A 17,385-nucleotide genomic window follows, 5' to 3' on the forward strand; every position below is an offset into this window, starting at 1 on the left:
TTTGGCACACCTATGAGGTTGCACTTCTTGGAAGGCACAAGAACAGCTGTGAAACTCCCCGAGGACAATATTCTACTTTTCTGACCAGTCAGGGCCTTTCCATTCCTCACTCCATTCCAGTGTGGGCATTATACACTATGAATTCAGGGAGGTTTAACATTTAAGAGAGAAGAAAATCTTTCAACTTGTCTATCTGTAAAGGCAAAGTGTGTTACAAGAGGGGTGTATTGTTCATTTACATTTGAGATCAAAACACTTGGATTTTGTTGAGCTGCTTCAAGTCTAGGCTATGAAGCTCTCCCTCCCCTGTTCTTTTGTTGAGCTAAGACTGCTCCCTGCACCGAGCAGGACTGAAAGAGCTGAAAAGGGGAAACATTCTTGTCTATTATTCAATAGCTGCAGATTACCCTCTTGTATCTCTGCTCAGCTGAACTGCAGCAGTTTTGTACTTCTTGCCTTTTGCAACCTCTTCACTTACAGCAAAAATACAAATAATATCTATGAAATGAGTCCTGGTTGTTTTCAAATGGACAATTTGCATTTCTGATTTTAAGAAAGAAACATGCAGCTGTGACACCTCTTGTTTTCAGAACACAACACCACAGGGAAACCAAGCAATAAGGCAAGGCTACATGTGGCACTAATAAGCAATTGATTGCAAAAAGCAGAGGAAATTCTGACAACCGGATTGTTCTTTAATGGCAACTAAGTGTGCTCACAGGAGGAGGTGGTAAGCTTCTGCAGCACAGATTGTTGGGGTAGGGAAGCACCAAGGAAATGTGAAAATGCCTAAAATCTGATCTGGATAGTGCAGTCATAATGGCATCTGCTGCTGATAAATGCTGGGAAGCTTTTTGACCAGTGTTTTCATACTGCTTTAGGGCTGTATGGCACACCAGGGGTTTGATTTCACTCTGAGTAGTAACGGGACAACTTTCCTTTCGGGTTCATGAGCCAAGATAAACCCATAAATACATATGTTTATACAACATTGTATTCAGAATTACAAGGAATTTAACATATTGTTTCTTTCTAGTGGTACAGGAATCAGCTTTCTAACACACTGCACAGCAGACCATGAGGACAAAAGGAATAACAAAACAATGGCAGAAAAATGTTGACCAAAACTCTGAAATGCATTGCAGGCAGAACAAAATGTTCCCAGTGCTTTTGGAGAAGGCAGCCTGTACCTCAGTGTAGCAGATACCAAGGAGGTGTATATAAAATGCTGTAGGACGGCAAAGCACTGTGCTAAAAACCTCCAGACACAACTCTACATTTCCCTTTCAGGTGCCTTTTACAGTCATCAGTGTGAAGGCTGGTAAATATTTAATTAGAAAACCACCATGGAATGCCTCCAAAAACCAGGGAGTACTGATGAAAATTCTGCAAGTGCTTTTTTTTCCTGTTTGACTGTACTTTACTCAGGCCTTAACACAGTGGGATCATGCAATGCTGGAACTGTCAACTTGTTCTGTGAAAGAACATGAGTTCAGTTTCAGCTGCGTAGTCTGAAAGCAAAGTTATAAATATATTTATTTCCAGGACACTGGGTGTCTCCTGGGCCAAGAAATTAATTCTGAATTATCTTTTCCTCTCAAGGATGCTTTAACACTTGCAAAACACTGAAGGGGGTGTGGAGAAGATTATTTTTTAATTAATTTAAAGAGAGGAGCCCTCACTAATTTGTTCTTATATTTTCTATTGAGTGATGGTCTTTTCCCAGAGATAACCATGGCTTGTTTTGTGTGTCTTTGTGTCTGTGTGTCTGTGTGTGCAGGCACAATTCTTTCAGGAGGCACTTGCCAAGGCAGATGCAAGTGTCCAGTGTTGATTTTAACATGGGGACAGACCCGATTTTGCAGAGGGGAGAGACAACAACCAGCATTGGGAGAATAAAACCAGAACTCTACAAACAGAAGTCTGTGGATTCTGATGGGCAACAAGAAGATGTGAAAACATGTGGAAAACTTAACTTCACTCTCCGGTATGATTATGAGAATGAACTTCTGGCTGTCACAATTGTCAAAGCCTTAGATCTGCCTGCTAAAGACTTCACAGGAACATCCGACCCCTACGTTAAGATTTATCTGCTTCCAGATAGGAAAAAGAAGTTTCAGACACGAGTTCACAGAAAGACATTAAATCCTGTCTTTGATGAAACCTTTCAGTTTCCTGTAGCCTATGATCAGCTCAGCAACAGGAAATTGCATTTCAGTGTTTATGATTTTGACAGATTTTCTAGACATGACATGATTGGGGAAGTTATTCTTGATAACCTTTTTGAAGTCTCAGATCTCTCCAGGGAAGCCAATGTATGGAAAGACATCCACTGTGCCACCACAGTAAGTAATGTATTCCAAAAGCATTAACATGATATTTTCATTTCTCTTTTGTAGATTTTGGCAGGGTACCCTGTTTATCAGCAGAGTCTGAAATTTAAAAAAAAAAAAATATATAAAAAATAAAAAGAAGGAGCTGCCAATATTTGCTTTGAGCACAGAAAATAATGCTTGGGAAGATATAAAATTTAATTACCAAAAAATCTTCTGGGAGCAAACTGTCATCTTTATGGCTCACTGTGTCTATATAAATTACATTTATTAATTAAATGCTACATCATGAAAGTCACTGCTTAGCCAGAACTAAAAACATTTTCCTGTCAGCAAAACACCTTGTCCTGCAAAATGACAATCTATTAAGAAAAAGGGCCCATCCTATCCTGCTCTTGTTAGGAAATTTTCATATGTTAGAAATCTTGGGAAGGAAAAGAGGCTGAAAGTGCTTGAAGTCTAAGGTGTTCTTTGCTGGCTGCACTGTGCACAGGGTCCCCAGTAGCAGTATCTGCATTGCTGCTGGTTCTTAGCAAAACTCAAGAGACACAAGCAAGGAGAATTAGGAAATAGAAATTAATTTGTTTATTGTTGCATGCAAGAAAAGGAGGTGTGTGCATGGATGACAGGATGAATGACAGGCTACCAGAGAAGAGCAGTCTCCAGATATTGTTTCATTAACCTAACATTCCAAACTCATCCTCCCTGGCTAGGATTTGAAGGGGGAAAACAAGCAGTTAAAATTGTGAGGTGTAGAGTGTTTGTTTTGGTTTTGGATTTGGTTTCAGTTTCTTTTTAACTAGCATGCTATTTATAGAGAAGTCTTCCCATTGCTTGTTCTGTGGGTGTATCCAAACTGTGTGACTCATCCCAGGGTTTCGGCATGGGCCAGATTTCCACGCGGGGATGAACAGAGGACAAACCAGAGCTAGGGAAAAGTGACAGGAGCTTCACACCATCCCTGCTCTACAGCCAGAGACTTCCCATGCCTTTTCCACCAAAGGCTTTCAGGATGTTCATACCTGTTAGACAGAGAGGTCTGGGTCTGGATGACTGGAAGGACAAGGGGTGCTCATATGTCCTCACCAAGTTGAGCATGAGCACTGTGATTCCTGAGAAAGGAGAAATAACGGAGAGTGTAGAATAGTGGGAGCATTTTTCAAATATAAATTCACAACAGCAGCAATTTACTTCGACTGCTGGGCCTACCAAACTGCTCTGCACAGCCTTCAGCACACCTCCAGAAATCTGAATCTGTGTATGCTTAGTTTGACCAAGCTCAGATTTCAGGTACATTTAAGAATTGTGTTCTCAAGCTTAAAACTGAATCTGTGTTTAAGGTCTTGGAATAACAGTCCAAGTAACCATTTCTAAAAATTTCTTCTAGCACTTATATTGTGTTTAACACTGTAGTAATTACTTAAAAGCTCACTGGTCAATTGCAGCGGGTGTGTCTGTGAGACTTTTAGCTGGTAACTAGAATGGTTTCAGCAAATATGAATCTCTGGACTGTTCATCACTGGTTTGAGCAGATTGAAATGTCATACCAGATTATTCAGTTGGAGTAGGTACTAGTACACCTCTGGATGAAGGTGGTTGTTAAACTTGGCACTGGATCTTAATCCAAGTTTTTTCCTCACTAAAGGTTAGTGCATGCAGTTATAACACTTAGTTCACTGTGTTGATGTTTTGGTCTGTGTGAAGCTTAAGAGAAAGCATGAGGTTTTTGGCTTTCAGCCTTTCTGTCATTATAGTTTATAGAGCACTGCATGTGTATGAAAAGGTCGTCTCCACTTAAACCATCAACAATAGGTGCGTAAGATTGTGTATCTTCTAGTGTTGGGTAACATCGTCAGCTTTCACAAGCCTTACCCTATTCTCAGAAAATTATGTAAGAAACTGAAAATTGATTTTTTTTTTTTGAAAAAATGAAACCCTCCTAGAAGATGTCCAGTAATTCTATGTGCAATGGGCTTCTTTGTGTTTTACTTGAGATGTTTTATGGAATACTAGCTCAGGCTACTAGTTTTGGCAGTTCAGAAACTGTAAGTTGAGAGAGCCAAACCTGCACAGAAATAAACACTGTATGAGATGTAAATCAATGGGGACTTACAGTCTTAAACACCAGATCTAATGTTTACCAGTCACTAACTAGCAGTTAAATGACTAATGTTAGCCAGAGTCAACTGAACTTTGATAAGACTTGGAAAAGAAAGATCCAGCTTGTTCTACAATTGGTGGAAAATAATTCTAGTCCAGGTCAATATGCTTTGGTCTTCATAAAGAATCTTTGAAACTCAAGAAGGCTGCGTGAAAGGAAAAGGCCACACCCACCCAGTAGAGCCCAGGAACCCAGATGCCATTCTGCAAATATATTTCTCTCATGTTTTTTTCTTCTTCACCTTTGCTCTGTTTTGTTGTATTTTCTGAGAAGTTTCTCATCTCTTTGTTCAGACATGATTCCTACACCCAGTGGTCTGCTCATGCTGTTGCTAAATGATAGATGGTGGAAAATAATAGAAGTAATAGATCAAAGAATTAGTCCAAAACTTTAAAAAAACAGTGGAAGCAGCCTCTCCTCAGCCATGAATCTTTTACCTCTCTTCCACAGTCAAGAATTTTCTAGTCAGAAGTTAAAATGAGGGTAAAAACAATTCCTATTACCTGTGTGAGAAAAATCTATTCTTATGACACAAAACTCTGCAGTCTTAAACACTATTAGAGACATTTACCATGAAAATGGATTGCAACATTTTGCCTGTGAAAGAAATTGCCACAGGAGATCAGGAGATGCTTTGTTATGCAACAACCCTTTGTCAGTAGCTAACATAATTTTTAAAAGATTTGCTTGCACAACCACAAAGAGTTTTTATTTGGTACAGGAAATACAATCTGGGAAAGATCAGACTGGATAGTTGCACTGAGTCTTTTTGGCTGTAAACCCAATGATTCTGTGTGAATCTACAGTTTTAATACACTTTCTTTGCTCCTAATAATCATTTGAAATTATTCTATGGAAGCGCAGGATTGGCTCACACACACACACTCATTTTTATTCTCATTGTTTTCAGATGCTGATATTTATTCACATCTTGTAGTTTGGATTTTTACCTTTTCACTTATATTATTGTTTCTCTGTTATATATTGTGTTAAAAACATACCACATTTTATAATATGTAACATGTACCTGTTTTAAGTGCTAAAGTATATCTATTTCTTAATGTTAGATTATTAAGATAAATTTAGTGCAAAATCAGTAGAAAAAGTAACTCAGATATCTGATATATCCCCAAATTTTGCTTATACATGGGTGATTGAATTTTCAATAAATAATTCATCATTTGCTTCTGTTGACCTGATTAATTAAAAAAAAATGAAAAAAATCAAGAGGCAGCTTTGGACCACCTGTGAATGTTGTTCAATATATTGGAATATTGTAATTCTCACTACACTTGAGAAAATTAATTCATAACATTAGAGGCAAACAAATGATATCAAATGGATTGCTTAATCAAAATGTGAGGCTTCTGTTTTTGTCAAGTGCTTGTAATTTTTGCATACATTTCTGAGGTTTTGTTACTATCAAAATATACTGCATACTTTAAAAGAGGAAAACTCATTTATTTGAATTGCTAACAAGCACTTCTAATATACAGTGTTTTAAAATTTTCTAGGAAAAAGTCCACTGCCTCCAACAATTTCTGAATGTAAACATTTATTAACTTCCTATAATACTTTTAAAAATGACCTTCTGCTTTGGAAACTTCCTCTAATGCTGTTGCCTAAAAAAATTGGCAAGTAACTGTCAGGAAGATTTTTTTTCTGAAGGTATCCTGTGAAGTCTTTTAGAGTAACTAATTATAGGAAACCATGCAATTGGGAAAAAAATTAATGCACAGAATTTAGAGGTAAGACAGTTCCATTTCCAGCAGTGGTAGTCTCTTGGGGATCTTAGTCATCCAATTGTCATGAACTTGTAGCCTCTTGAATTATCTCATGCAGACAGATGGAACTTGATTGTTGTTTAGTTCTCCAACACCAGGCTTTCCAGTGCTGCAGTTTGCTCATTTGTGAAGTAGAATGTCAAAGCAGGTTTTGTAAGGACACAGTCCTCCTGTGATGTCCATGGTGCATGATTGCTGCTTCTAAAGCAATTGGAATATAGTTGAATAGCATCACTGGGAAAGACAGAAGTGCTTAAACATATTTTTTTTAAATAAGTAGGACAGTAACATTTGTCTCAGTTCATTTATTTCAAACACTTGCCAGAGTAGGATATCACACAGGTAATTCTGCTGGCTGCGGCCTCTGCTATGGAAAGAGATTCTTCTGATTTCCTCATCAAACAAGAATGAAACCCACCTGTGAAGTCCACCCAGAGCATTATTTTTGCTTAGTTTTCTCCACATCCCCTGTTTTGTAAGTGGACAGAGCATAAGACCTTCCCCTGAGTAAGGCAACTGTGGCAGAGAGCTGACAGAGATGTCTTTTGCAGTCACGCCCTGAGGCCACGTTTTAAGGATTGTCCTGTTCCTCAGTGTTCAAAGAGGAGCACTACGAGGAAATGTTTTCTCACCAGCACTGTGGTGGGCTAAGCTCTATAGCAACCCATCTTCATCAAAATGCACTTAGACTTATGAGTGTTCCTGGAAATGTACCTGAAAGATCTAACAGTCTTAAACAGGTGTGAAAGACTAAGGGCTTGTCAGTGCAGGAACATTTATCATCTCTCTCATGGGAACAGCCCCTTCTAAGCCAAAAATTTCTGGCACATGTCACTTCTGCTCAGGGCCATTGCTGAAAAGAACTCATGTGACCACTGTTGTTGCTGAGCAGGTGAGGGAATACTCTGGATCAGTCTTTAGAGGACATATTTTGGGGACCTTCATTTGTGTTTGGAACTGCTTTAGGTCTGGTTGATAACTAGAAAAGATGATGGAGAAAGGGTGGGTTTCTGTCCAGTTACTGAAGGCAGAGAAGGTTTCTAGTATTATTATTTAATGTTTCTTTTCATTTGAAATGACAAATTATTTGAATATTTTGATTTGCTAGGGACAAACTGCTACTTTCAGTCTACCTTAAAAATTATAAATATTAGGTGAATGAAGGGCATGGTTTCCACAAGGGGTTTTAGTATCTCTGCATCCAGACAGTGCTGTGGCAGCTCTGCTAAGGTCCATGGCTTGTCTGACCTGCTGTGCCCTGAGAGGTCTCTGAGTGTCCCACTGCAAACAGTCTCTTTGCAGACAATGCACTGCAGCTTCAGAAAAGCATCCTTATGTGGGAGGCTATATACATTTTGGTTCATTCTCATGTCACAGTTAGTTCACAGAAGTGCCTCTGTTCTCAGCTGCTCTGAGGCAGGAATGGGCTTCCTTGCTGCCTGGCAAGATGTAACAATCCCCCGGTGCACAAGACAGACGGTTCCGTACAGAGGGAGCGACACAAGGAGCACCCAGGAGGCTTCCAGGGTGCTACTGAGGGCATTCTGCAATCTCAGGGAGTCCTCCCTCTGCAATCAGGCCTGCAATCAGCAGCAGTGCTTACCCAGAGCAATCAGGGTGTGAGGCTCAGACAAGCATTAGCCCTCCACAAGCAGAAGACACAGTCATTACAGAGCAACAGGCCCCACTGCTTCCATACTGTCTTCCACAGAGGCAAGAACAAACATAAACTTAATTGATTCATTTCCCAGGGCAACAGCTCAATCAGTAACCAGTGCTGAGAGGAAGGAAAGGGCTGGGTTTGATATGCAAAGAATAACGGAAGACAAAAATAAATATTAGCAGTGGGGACAAGGTTTCCAAAGGAAAATCCCCTTGAGAGGTGGTAGAATTAGCTCTGCAGTTTGAGCCTCTCAGAACTTTTAATAATTTCTGTGATAGCAAGGATACCATCAGATTCTAAATGCATAAATGAGAAAAAAGACTGGTAGATTTCTGCTCTGTTCTTTACTACCACTCTTTTTATCTATACCCCAAAACCAGAAATACCTTAACACATTCTTAGCTAACTGTCTGGGGGGACAGGTTTCCTTTCTCTTTCCATCCAACTCCCAACATTCATCGTTATATTTTATCCCTGATTCTTGAAGCTTTACGTCAGTAGCTTTTACTGGAAAGCAGAAATATATACAATATATTTCTAAACAGGGAAAGAGAAATCTGTCCTATGAGGGAATTATCTTGCTGTAATATTCGAGTAATCCAAAGGTCTAGCTCGGCCAACTCAATTTTCTTTAAATTTGCATACTATATAGAAAAACTGGTTTCAGTGCTATTAAAGGTAAAAACAGCTAAAAGTCTATAAAATTAAATGCCTGAATACCTTCTTAGGTAGCTAGAAAATTACTATTATTATTTATTACAGATTCTTGCCCACAATATAGCAGGAAAGCGGAGAACAAAATTTGCAAATAATTTGTTTAGGAATCAAGTACAAAAGAAATTCATGCTGCCCTGAGTATTTTTGCTATGCTACTCTTACACACAATCTTTAAAACAGCATTCCAATTACAATTAATAGGGAACTAGTTCCAGATATTAAATTTGAGATTAAGAATGGACATTATTACTGTGAATTATGATAATCTGAATGATAAATAAAGTAGCAACAAGTAAGTTTTTGAGGGAATCGAATTTCTACTGCACTATTATAAAGATACTTGTTACTTTAACCATGGAAATTAATTATACACAAGTAACAATAAAAGCGTATCAATTTTCCAGTTCCAGTAGCATCTACATAGTTCATTGTAAGAATACACAGCAAGTTGCTCTTTTAGGACTTTGCTTGAATTTCAAAACTTGAAAGTCTAGTGGAAACAAACATTGGTGAAAAAAATGGTCAAAAGTCAGCTTGCAACTCAAAAATGACACCTTTTTCACATATCAGGTCCCTGTAAGTGCAACAGTTCACTGCAACTTATAAGCTTTTTACTCCTGCTGCCATAAGAAACCAGTTAAGATGCTGGCACACAGGAGGGAGACTATGAAAAGTTATTAGACTGTCAGTACAGTCAAGAAACAGTTTTCCTGTTCAGTTTCGGGGTTACGGGGATTGATACATGAGTAGAAACCACCCTGAACATGGAAAGATTTATAGTTAACCTTCCCCACTAAACTTATGGAGGTTCCTAGTTAAAAGTTGTCTCTTTTATTGAATTTAGTGGAAACAACTGAGAAAATTAATTGGAGCAAGTGACAGCAAGGCTTTTTCCAGCATTAGCAGTTCAAAAAACTCAATCAGTTTAATTGATGTTCCCCTACAAGTTCTCCAAACTTCTCCTCACATCCCTCCCCTTTTATCCATATTGTGAGTGGGGAGCCCAGCCTCTGTAGAAATGCTGCTATTTCTCCAGGCATAAGTGTGAAAATGAGAGGACTGGTGTCCATTGGGTATGATAACAAATAGAATAGAAAAAGGAACTTTTTATTTGTGACTGTGCCAACTCCGGGACTAATTTCCCAAGAGCCCACAAAGCAGAGAATGGAACTAATGGAAAAAAAATATTAGCACATTCATTCACATGCTTGCTAGTGTGGGATAAGAATTATGCTATTTAAAAAAATCTGCATTCTGTAGCTCAAAACCCACAAAGTTCATCAGAATAACTGATATGTGCACGTGAGGTCATTGTTTTCTTTATTTTGTTCTAGACCCACCATACCAGAAAATGGATGGGAGAGAGGTATAATGGCAGCTATCAAAATAACTGAAGCTGGTATAGTGCTAGCCACTGTTTCAGGTCCTTAGTACTGTGTGATGGTTTGTGGATACAGAAGGGAAATAAGTGAAGAAGAAACATGAAGTGTCAACAAATGCTTCCGTTTGTATAAGTGCAGCTGTTCTCGATGCTGGTTTTTCTGTACCTGTTATTGGAAGTCAGTGGGAGGCAATCATTACAAGCATCTGTGAAGCTAGCTGTTAATTGAAATCCAAATTTAGTTCAAGAAGAAAGAGAAAAACTCAAAATAGGTCTATGAAAGAGATAATGTGTCATGGGAGTTAACTAAGTCATGAAATTTTCGGTAAATATGTGACACATGTAAGGCAATCTGAGGACTACTTAAAAATATGCACAAATGGCAGCCACTGGATTGTGTCTTCTGAGTTGTGTTTTGTTTGAGGTGCACTGTAATGCAGACGTGACTGTTGAGGGCAGTCTGTGTCTTGGTTTCTTCAGGTTTGCTTGTATTGAAGGGTTCCTGTCAGATTACTTGTGTCAACTTAATTATCTAGTGTATTACAAGGTAAGAAAAAGATGAATTTTCTATACCACTGAGATTCTAAAGTAGATTGAATCCTATATTTAAATCTCAATTAAAATCAATAATGCTTAGGGATCCAGGGAATTTAAAAGCGTTACTCATGTTAATCAGTGGGATTAAGACTGTCATGAGAAGTTTTAAAAAATCAAAAAACCAAAGCGTTACTATGTTTATTATCTAGGTCTGAATCTGTGTTTTCAAGTCCAAATTTATGAACCTCTAGTGCTCAAATTAACAATAAAATGTGTGTGTAGAAATGGAGATATCGCAGACATTTTATCCAATACCCAGTCTCTGATACTATATTTATAATTTTAATCTTCATTCTTCAAAAGAACATTTAGAACTTCACACATTCACACTCCTGTATGAAGAAAGACCACCAATCTTGGCAGATACCCAGAGCAGAAACTGCTTCTCTCTGCTTCTTAAAAATGTACTGTACAGTAACAACAAAGTGAGTTTTGCAAGCATTTTGAGCTATGCTTCTTTTAAAGCATTTAAGTCATAGTACATAGTCCTGTCTCTATTCTGCTTTATCAGCTGAGCTCACACAAACCTTAGAGTGTCTACCCAATTTCTCTTCAAAAAGAAATAATAGAACACGCAAGTACATACTCCCACCTTCAAAAATTATTTTTTCTCTATTCACTTACACAAGTCATCTCTCTGAAGAAGGAAAAATTAGGTCTTTTTATGAGCTACCCATGGTGTTTCATGATACAACCCATTTTCATCACCTTTCTCAACATAGACCTTAGATAACTTTGAAGCACTAAAACTCAGGGAACTCTATTTTCTTTTGTACAAAAGAGTGAGATCTGTTTGATACATGGATATGAGAAACAACCATCACACTCTGAATTCATAAAGCAATGCCAGTAACAGAAGCTCTGCTTGAAACAGTGTTCAGATATATCAAGAACTGTAAAATATAGGAGACCACTTGCCACTTTAACAAATGAGTGGAAAGAATTACCCTTCATTTGTTCTAGTTTTATTTGTGTTTTCTGAAATAGAAAAGTGAGTTTAGTCATTCACTCTGTGGCATGAAATTCTGCACTCTTCGTGGCAAGGAAAGGGAGAGGTCAAACAGATGTATTTGTCCTGTGTGGACTGAATGAGCTAAATAATTTTGAAATTCTGAGAAATCTGAAATTCTGACAAGCATGGAATTTTCCCACAGTGCACGTTCACCTGCTTATCAAACCAGTAATTGTCAAAACAAACTCCTAGCAAAATGACTGAACTTGTCAACTGACCAACCTACACAAAAGTCAATGTTTTATTATCACTGCAACATAAACTTTAAAGATATTCCAAAACTGTATATTTCAATCCAGTCTGCAATGCACGGGGAAAAAGCCAATAAAAAAAACAAAATACAAAAAAATGCCCAAACCCTGAAACATGAGATTAAGTCCATCTTTACTACAAGAAAGATGTGAAGTACTTGTTTCAATTTAGACAGAGTATTAGCCTGAAGGAAGGCAATAAAACTGTTCACATAAGCAGCTGAAGAATGTGAACAAGAAGCCCAGTCTAGCCTTATAACTGTAAACAATATATTTGTCATCTACCCAGCAACCATTATTTTAATATGTTTCACTTAAAAATGCATTATGCTTGCCTTTTGATGCTAGAACAGCTGTAAACTAAATCCAGCAGCTCTCAAGCGAATTTGTACTCTCAGGGTAAGTGTAGATTTGACAGATAAAATATTGAAGCTAAGATGTTAAAAATGAACTTTTTAGTATTAGTGGAAAAAAAAGGCCTTTGAGATCACATGCTTGAGAGTGACTGCCTTACATGCTGCTTACAAACTCATTTGATAAGTTCTTAATAAGCAAATTTTTGGGGGTGGGGAAGTAGCAAAGGTGTGTTTAAAATTTAGAACAAAACAATTTAGAACATAACATCTCAAAACCTAAAATTTTGCAATGTTAGGATAATTGTATAACTGTGAGAAAAGGGAAAAAATAAGAACTGGTAGGAACTCTCTTCCTTAGGTTACACATCTCAAGTATTGTGGCATCTAAACTGTGGCAACGTCATGTTGCACGAGTATGTAGCACATGGTCTCATTACAGAACCTGTCTCCTTGTGAGGATTATTAATATTCATATGGACCCTATCCATCCTTCTGAATATATTATCCTCCAAAAAGTGGCTGCTGAGCCAGGAAGGCTGTAGGTGTTACTTCTTTACTTTGCTTTTCTTCTAAAACAGAACAACCTCTCAAAGCACATTAAGAGCAGTGAAGAGAGCAACTTTTACAAACATGTTCTTCTTTTTGAAACACTTATACAGTATTAGCATTTTATGTGCATACATGTGCAGAAATTATTCTCCTACATAAATTCCAGCATCTAAAGGGCGTATAAAAGTGTATGGTCTAAATATTCCACCAGGTTTCTTTCTACTGGGGCTGTGTTTTCAAGAGCAGAACTTGACATTCTACTTTCAGCACCTTTTCATTTGTGTGAATTCAACACAAACATACCAGGAATCCAGAAAGTTTTGTGTCTGATTTTTTTTTAAATTTCTCAGTTTTTTAATTGAAGATCCTGTCCCTAAAATATTATTTTGTTGTTATTCCTCCTGTACGTTATGGAAATAATTTTTGAAAGTCACTTGTGTCCTCTTCAAAAGCATCTGAGGCTGCAAAAGAAGCCTCTCTCCATGTTAAAAAAATTACTACTGTTTTGCATGATCTGAACTGAATTTTGGCAGTATGATCAGGTTTCTAATAATTGCTTTTCTGTTTCAGGAAAGCATAGATTTGGGTGAGATCATGTTTTCCCTTTGTTATCTGCCTACTGCTGGGAGAATGACATTGACAGTCATCAAATGTCGGAATCTCAAAGCGATGGATATAACTGGTGCATCAGGTGAATCTGCTGTTTCTAAATAACAAGGCGGAGTCTATTCAGGAAGGGGATGAATAAGAACTCCTTGGGTTTTGTGTGTTTAACTTGGCTCTGGGATGGAAGCAGCAGGAGAATGGACACAGACCCTGTTTAGCTGGACTGCCTATCTTTGGTCTGGCAGCCAGTGTGTCTGTTCGGAATGCCCGTAACTTTCCTCTGCATTTACAGCATGATAAAAGCATTGTTTGCCAGGGTCACTCAAATCTTTGCAATTTTTTACCTTAGCAATATAACATCCCTACCACAAATACTGTTCTTATGCTACACATGTGAATGGCTTTGAGTCCTAATGCACGAACTGATTCTCTGTAACTCAGATCCGTATGTCAAAGTGTCGCTGATGTGCGAGGGACGGAGACTGAAAAAGCGGAAAACGACCACGAAGAAGAACACGCTGAATCCCATTTATAACGAGGCCATCATCTTTGATATCCCTCCAGAGAATGTGGACCAGGTCAGCCTCTCCATTGCAGTGATGGATTATGACCGGTAAGCACATTTTGCTTTCTGACCATTGAGACAATTCCTGATCATTGCAAGTGACTGCTTTCTGCCTCCTTGAGCTTACAAGCAGCTTCAGTGTCACAAAACATAAAGCCTTGGGACCTCTTCCTGAAGAGGTTTAAAGTTCCCACACCTTTTAGAGCACATGGCAACTTACCTGCATCGTACATAACTGGAATGAGGAAGAAATATGGCTCAATCTTCTTTTGGGCCACTAGCACTGGCATACATTCTTGTCAATATCTGGCGGCTGGACTGTGTAAAAGCTTTATAAATCAGGTATGTCCTCCAGCTTAAAAAAGCCCCTCACACCTCTAATTTTTATTTAAATAGCAGGTATTTGAAACTAAAGAAAATTTGAATGACTGAAAAGGAATTAGATGCTAATTACCTCATTGAATTAGTTTGTAATTAATTCTTCGGTTGATTCAGTAAAATAACCTTTCAATATGTAACCTTCAACATGTAACCTTTGGGTTCAGCCCTCACTGATAACGTGTCTAAGTCCCAATTATCTATGGCTTCATGGAGAATTGACAAGAAGAGAGTCTGCCTAGAGTGGCTCAAGGACTGCAGGTTGAACAAGACAGTGACTGACAGAATCCTGCTCGAGCCAAGTTTGCCTCATTCAAATGCTATTAATAATGAGCTCTTGAGATTGCAGGGCAAATAAACAGTGAAAGTCCAACTAAGTAACATCACCCTTCAGATTGCTTTCCCTTGCCATCAGATTTCTGGTTGTTCTCCAAGTTCTGCCAGGAAGGCTTTCTCAGTCAGACATGAAATGGCACTGTGGTGCCATTAGCAGGGAAGGAGCACAGCAACTTGCACACTTTCAGTCCTCCTCAGCTCTTCCTTTCTCAGCACACACTAGGGAAAATTGGATAGCATTCTTATAAGGTACATAGATTCAAGGTACAGAAAATTACTTTTTGGGGTCCCTCAACAAGTTTATGGCACTGTGAGGAGCATGAAGTATTAAGGTATAGCATATTACATCCATGACTCTTACCTTTCACATTTTTGACTGAACTTCCAAAGATCACAACAGCTAGAGCTGAGAAATAGTTTATGAAATGATATCTAAAGGATTTGCAGCAGGAAATGTATTCCCCAGCACTTTCCTTCGCCTTCTTCTCCCACAAAATTCAAACATGTTCTCCTTCAGATAACTTTGTGTATTATGGTCCTTTTCTGTCCTTGTGCCTTATGGGTTGTAACCTTTTAATGGCAAGGGTTGTGTTTTCATTGCTATTTTTATAGCTGCTAGAAGCACTCTGGTAGTGGCTGGAGGGTTTTGATGTTACCATTACAGAATTGAATATTACGATACTACCATTAAAACTAATATCTGCAATAAATGATGTGAAAACTTTGGTCATGTATTCTGTGCCACACTAAACCAGTAAACAGGACTGTATATCAGAGGTTATTAAAACTATTTTTTATTAAAAATAAATTCTGTCTCTCTACAATTCTCAGAGTAGGGCACAATGAGGTCATTGGAGTATGTCGGACAGGAATTGATGCTGAAGGGCTTGGAAGAGATCACTGGAATGAAATGTTGGCTTACCCACGTAAACCAATAACTCACTGGCATCCTCTAGTAGAGGTAAGAACTAGCAAAATTTTCTCCTTTACTTTGAATGTTTTTGTCCCTCACATTTATGGGCTTCTGAGAATCACAAAAATCAGTGCAGCACCTATAGATCAGGTACAAGATCATTAGCACAACCTAAATCTAGTTGCATGGGTTTATGAATCACTTAAAAGAGCCTTTTCAGCAGTTTCCATGATGCTCTGACAGCATTGTAAGATTACACTTAGACATTTAACATTTCCAGATATTATGATAAATAGCTTACAGCTACTTAGAAGAGATCATTTGCAAAAATTTCAAAAGCAATCATTTCCTATTCAAAAATCTTTGGCATAAACTGCTGTTGCTAAAACATTAATCTGGAACTGGCCTGCAAATTAGGCTAAATTGTGGCAACATACCAGCAGCTCCCTCCAGAGTTATACAACAAACGTTTACTGGAAGCTTATTCAGATGTTGGGGTGATGATATCTACAAGTTCCCAGGGCTGGACTCCCTCTTCAATCTGCTGTGGCCACACATTGTTGGTGTTCTGTACACAAAATCCTCACAGCTTTGGCCTCAGAAAGATACATATTGAAGGCTTAGGATGCAGCAGGGACACAGAGGCACTGTTTAGCCCATCACAAAAGCAATCTCTGGAGAAAAATGAGTTGCTGCCTGAGGCATTTGATTTCCCAATTCTGTAGCACATGGCTGCACAACATGTCCTGTGGCAGGTAGAAAAAGCATAACATCGAGGCTTCAGTAAAACACCAAGAGTGTGGGGGCAAGGAAACTGAGTCAAGGCAGCAGAGAAGTGTCTTTTAGAGATTCATGGCTCTGTCTGGTTTACGTAAGTTTGGAGACAGAGGTAACGCCACTGTTGGTGAAATAAACCCAGTCCTGTGAAACAACCCAGAGGCATTTTAAGAAGGTCACTTAGGAGGTTTTCTTTCCATTATTAGTTCTGCTGGAGACTTTGATACCAGAGGCTTTGATCCAGAGACTAGAAAGGGTCTAGATGTGGTTTGGATTCTTTTTGAGAGAGTCTCTCATCCTCTGCAAAGAGCATGATGCACAGTCAGGTATGATGACATTTGTAAAAATAACACTTTTCTTGCAGCTACCTGGCCGAGCAACGAGTTTTGATAGCCAGGGATCCTGTTCCTCACCCAAACCACCGCTTACACCCTAGGGAGCAGGAGAGGATTCATCATGGTCAGTGGCCAAAGCTCCCTCGTAGCTCACATCTACATAAACAGAAGGTTTGGCTTCCGCAGATGAACTGTATCCATATTTTTTTATCAAAATACATTTTTCCTATTCCAAGTCTTATATGACAGTTTATAACAATTTGTTAATGTATGAATGAAGTTGACTCGAGTCAAATACAACCCTGCCTCGTGCAAATTCATTCACCTGTTTTATCTCTGGCATATATCCAGTGTCATATTCAAGCAGTGTTTTGACGGGACCTATATCTTTTCATAGGCAAAGAAATCAAACAAAAAGATCCCTTAAGCAATTCAAAACTACTGCAGCTTTTAACACCTAATTCTTTCGAGGGAGAGCAAATAGTCATATACAGCTCATGTAGTCAATTTCTTCTAAATTGCACTAAATCCTCTATGACTTTGCAAGATAGCACTTCAAACTGAATGTTGCATGAAAAAAAACCAACTGTTGTCATGTTTTGAGTATCTGGAAAATCAGTTCATTCCTTGGGCAGGGAGGAAATGCTGATTTAAAGTCCACTGAAGGCAAT

At 38.5% G+C, this 17,385-nt stretch overlaps 1 protein-coding gene across 2 annotated transcripts in view; it reads left to right on the forward strand.

The window, feature by feature from the left end:
• Positions 1-16,815, forward strand: part of SYT10 (synaptotagmin 10) — a gene marked incomplete at both ends in the record, with an annotated part of 33,999 nt that extends 17,184 nt beyond the window's left edge. For both annotated transcript variants that reach the window (XM_082280792.1, XM_082280793.1), the window contains 5 exons: positions 1,781-2,345; positions 13,375-13,495; positions 13,852-14,023; positions 15,521-15,650; positions 16,744-16,815. In XM_082280792.1, the coding sequence (XP_082136918.1) occupies positions 1,781-2,345; positions 13,375-13,495; positions 13,852-14,023; positions 15,521-15,650; positions 16,744-16,815 (1,060 nt within the window). The remainder of the gene's footprint in view (positions 1-1,780; positions 2,346-13,374; positions 13,496-13,851; positions 14,024-15,520; positions 15,651-16,743) is intronic.
• Positions 16,816-17,385: the final 570 nt, after the last annotated feature.

Source organism: Coloeus monedula, assembly GCF_965178545.1.
Source record: "Coloeus monedula genome assembly, chromosome: 4".
NCBI lineage: Eukaryota > Metazoa > Chordata > Aves > Passeriformes > Corvidae > Coloeus > Coloeus monedula.